The sequence below is a fragment of the Salvelinus sp. IW2-2015 genome, unplaced genomic scaffold, assembly GCF_002910315.2.
Source record: "Salvelinus sp. IW2-2015 unplaced genomic scaffold, ASM291031v2 Un_scaffold1309, whole genome shotgun sequence".
Classification (NCBI taxonomy): Eukaryota; Metazoa; Chordata; class Actinopteri; order Salmoniformes; family Salmonidae; genus Salvelinus; species Salvelinus sp. IW2-2015.
The window spans coordinates 29,922-32,221 of record NW_019942833.1 but is presented as its reverse complement, the minus strand read 5'-3'; the positions used below and the strand labels follow the sequence as shown (position 1 = coordinate 32,221).

At 48.7% G+C, this 2,300-nt stretch overlaps 1 protein-coding gene across 1 annotated transcript; it reads right to left on the bottom strand.

Annotated features, from left to right (window-relative positions):
• Nucleotides 1-810: 810 nt before the first annotated feature.
• On the bottom strand, nucleotides 811-1,897 carry LOC112070386 (putative C-type lectin domain family 20 member A). Its single transcript, XM_024137803.2, has 2 exons — nucleotides 1,529-1,897; nucleotides 811-1,329 (listed from the first exon to the last, which is right to left on the bottom strand). The coding sequence occupies exons 1-2, from the start codon at nucleotides 1,845-1,847 to the stop codon at nucleotides 902-904; spliced, it is 747 nt and encodes a 248-aa protein (XP_023993571.1). The 5' UTR covers nucleotides 1,848-1,897; the 3' UTR covers nucleotides 811-901.
• Nucleotides 1,898-2,300: the final 403 nt, after the last annotated feature.

The window sequence follows — 2,300 nt, the reverse complement described above, 5'->3', positions numbered from 1 at the left end:
GTCGTGTGTTGTGGCAGCTGCGCGGGTAGTCTGCGTTGTGGGCAGCGGCGGTAATCGTTAGTTTGTGGGAGGGGGGTAGTTGTTGTGGTTGTGCAGCGGGGTAATCGTGTTGTGGGAAGTGGGGGGAAGTGTGGTATTGTGGGCAGTGCGGGGAAGTCGTAGTTGGAGCAGCGGGCGTAGTCGTGTTTGTGGTCAGTGGGGTAGTCAGTGGTGGGGTGCGGTATGGGGGAAGTCGTGGATGTCGGTCAGAGGGGGCGGCCTTAGTGTGGGCAGGGGGTCAGTCGTTGTACGTTGTGGGTATGGGGGAGTTATCGTTGGCTTTGTGGCCTGATGGGCGGCTATGTTGTGGTGGTGCGCTATGGTGGGAATCGTGGATGCTGGTCAGGGGCGGTCGTCATTTGTGGGGCAGGGGGTAGTCGTTGTGTGGGGTATGGGCGTAGTCTGTGGTTGTAGGTATGGGGATAGTCTGTGCTGTTGGGCAGGGGGCGTTTAGTCGTTGTTGTGGTTGTTGGCAGGGGGACAGTTCGTGTTCGTGGGGCAGGGGGGATAAGTCGTGGTTGTGGTATAGGGGGGTAAGTCGTGCAGTTCTGGGAGGTTGTCAGGAGGGCACGGTACGTCAGTTGTGGGCAGGGGGTAGTTGTGTTGTGGGCAGGGGGGGTAGTCTGGTATGTGGGCTTGAGGCGGGTATGTGCTTGTGGCAACGGGGTAGTCCGTAGTTGTGGCGTATGGGGGAGTCGATAGTAGTTGTGGTGTCGGAGCGGGGGCAGTCGTGTAGTGTGGGCAGGGTAGTCGTAGTTGTGGGCAGGGGGGTAGTCATAGTTGTGGGTGTGGGCAGGGGGGCAGTTGTGGTCTCCACAGCTATGCCAAGAATAGAATACAATCCCACAATGACAGTAGTGAATCATGGGTGCAACATTAGTTCTCCTGTCATCATAGTATCAGGTAGATCAGGTGGAGAATATGGTAACTTACCATAGCAGATGAAAGGAAAGGCGTTTTCACAGGGATCATTTCTCAATTTAGCATGATAAGGAGAAGAAGGATTAGAATGCACCAGAGTGCAGTTGAATGCCTGTTCTGTTGAAAGCCATCCTGGCCACCAGTTTCTGAATGAGGAGTCACTCTGGTCTGACCATATCCAGGAGTCTTGAAACAGACCGATCCACACATGAAGTCCACTCAGTGATATCTTCTTCTCTATCTCTGTGTTCTCAGTCTGGTTCCTCACACTGACCAGGTCTGTGTGATGCTGTCTGCAGTAACTCTGAGCATCTATCCAGGTCTTGTTCTCCTGAATTAAGACGTATGTTAGGTTGGTGTCTTGTTTTCCTGCAAAAGTCAAATTGAATAATCAATATAAATATCCAGTGAAACATCATCTACTGATCATCTATAGTACATGTTGTCATTGATTTGATAACAGATCAATAACTGATTAACAACTTAAAGYTATCATGAGTCTATGTTTCAACTCAATGGCAGCTCCAGCACTTATAACAGGCTTCATCATTAGTATGTAAACACTCACCATCATAACAGATTAAATGATGCTGGTCATCACAGGAGGTGTTGTTCCACAGACCAGCTGTACTCATTAAAGCACAGTTACCATTTTGGGGTGTCCCAGTGTCCCAGTTTCTGAACTCAGTCTCCCCCTCTCTGTAGAAACGTCTGTCTGACAGAGACCAGTGCCACTTCATGGAGTCTCCCTTCTTCAGTCCAATCCAGAACCAGTAATTATAACTACTGCCACTGGTAATCAGCCTGTTCAGGTCCTCCATGTCATCTACTGTAGCCAGATCAGTGTATTTCTCTCTGCAGTAACTCTGGGCATCAGTCCAGTTCATATTGTTGGTAATGAGGTGATACTGATGAAGGCATGAGGAAGGTGTGTAGAACCCTGTTATAACAGAATAATGATTTCATGACCGACATTTTATCCAGCAACCGTTCACCCCCAACCACACTCATCTATGCATCTTTGCACGTGGTACACCCAATTGTGTAAGCAACACACACACACACACACACACACACACACACACACACACACACACACACACACACCACAACACCACACCACACAACACACACACACACACACAACACACACACACACACACACACACACCACACACACATCATGAACTGACCTGAGATTAAGAGGGTGAGGTACAAAAAGTTTCCATCAGTGTGAAATTCAAAGGAAATATGATTAAAATATGAACAGAGACTCCTACACTCAGTTTAGAGTTGTGTTCCAAGAGTTCTGAAAATAATCATCACATCTGAAATGTAAC

Coding starts and splice junctions, on each gene's coding strand:
- LOC112070386 (XM_024137803.2), bottom strand. CDS start 1,847: ATGAACTGGACTGATGCCCAGAGTTACTGCAGAGAGAAATACACTGAT. Junction 1,330..1,528: donor TCATTTAATCTGTTATGATG/GTGAGTGTTTAC, acceptor TGACTTTTGCAG/GAAAACAAGACACCAACCTA.